This window comes from Propithecus coquereli, unplaced genomic scaffold, assembly GCF_000956105.1.
Source record: "Propithecus coquereli isolate 6110/MARCELLA unplaced genomic scaffold, Pcoq_1.0 Scaffold606, whole genome shotgun sequence".
Lineage (NCBI taxonomy): Eukaryota > Metazoa > Chordata > Mammalia > Primates > Indriidae > Propithecus > Propithecus coquereli.
Window position 1 is genome coordinate 137,719 of NW_012152019.1, and position 1,222 is coordinate 138,940.

The 1,222-nt window shown below is 54.0% G+C and overlaps 1 gene segment (V, D, J or C); it reads right to left on the bottom strand.

The window, feature by feature from the left end:
- Positions 1–406: 406 nt before the first annotated feature.
- Positions 407–900, bottom strand: LOC105822373. The segment is given in 2 exon segments: positions 407–729; positions 855–900. Coding segments are annotated over 2 exon segments (369 nt in total).
- Between the last annotated feature and the right edge of the window lie 322 nt (positions 901–1,222).

A 1,222-nucleotide genomic window follows, 5' to 3' on the forward strand; every position in this document is an offset into this window, starting at 1 on the left:
CAGGGAATACTTAGAAATGTTTGTCACTACTTGGACATTAGGTTGCCACTGGCATCTGATATGTGGGGACCAAGGATGCTTTCAAAGATCCTGCAGTGTACAAAACAGCCCCCACCACGAGGAAGGACCCAGCCCACATTGGTAATAGTGCCAAGGCTCAAAAACCCTGTTTTAAACTAAATTTTCTCCATGAAGTGATTGCAAAGAGATTAGAATTAGAAGATCATTCATCAAGAGATGGAAATTTGTCTTTTGGGGGAAAACAGAGGGACGCTTGAACAGAAAATTTCAACTCTATCATTCAAGCAGGAGATAGGAAGGAGCAACACACCCTGGGGGGGACAGACTGAGGGCAGATCCAGGATGGGGAAGCTCTGGGGAGTTTTTGTCTCGCTTCCCCGTGAGTCTAGAGCATTGTGTAATAATAGTTGTCATAACCAGACAGACAGTGGTAGTCGGCGTCGTCGTCAGGCTGCAGCCCAGAGATGATCAGGGAGGCGGAGTTGGAGGAGCTGTCGATGGAGCCAGAGAACCGATCGGGGACTCCAGAGGGTCTTTGGTCATCATCGTAGATCACAGCGGTGGGGGCACTGCCCGGGCGCTGCTGGTACCAGCTCACATAGTTATCCCCAACGTTGCCGCTGCTGCGGGTGCAAGAGATGATGACCTTCTGCCCCGGAGACCCCGACACAGAATGAGGCTGAGTGAACACAACCTCGGCCCACCTCCCTGCAAGGAGAGAGTGACATAGAGATAAGTGAGGACCGTCCAGACACTGTTCCCAGGGAGGAGGGGGAGGTTATCATCTGAGGTGGCACATAGTTGTCCTCCCTGCACTCCCTACAGGCAGCCACCTGTGCAGTGAGCAAAAAGAGTGAGGAGGATGGGAGCGCAGGCCATGGCGGAGACAACCTAGGCTCTGCTTCCTGAGCCTGAGTCAGAACTGAGTCCACCAGCACTTCTTAAATGTGACCCTCATCCTCAGCGTGGGAGATCTCCATGCAAATCTTCCCCTTTCTGGAGGCTGCACAAGCCCCTCCTCCAACCTTAGCCTGGGCTGCAGCTGAGAAGAGAGAGTGCGTGGGTGGGGGGGAGTTCACTCCTGTGAGGGCACAGGAACACCTGCTGGGGGTGGGTGAACAGCTGAGAAAATGAGGAGCACAGAGCAGGTGCCTGGACCACAGCGCCCTCTGGTGGACAGAGAACACACGTTGGCCCTGGG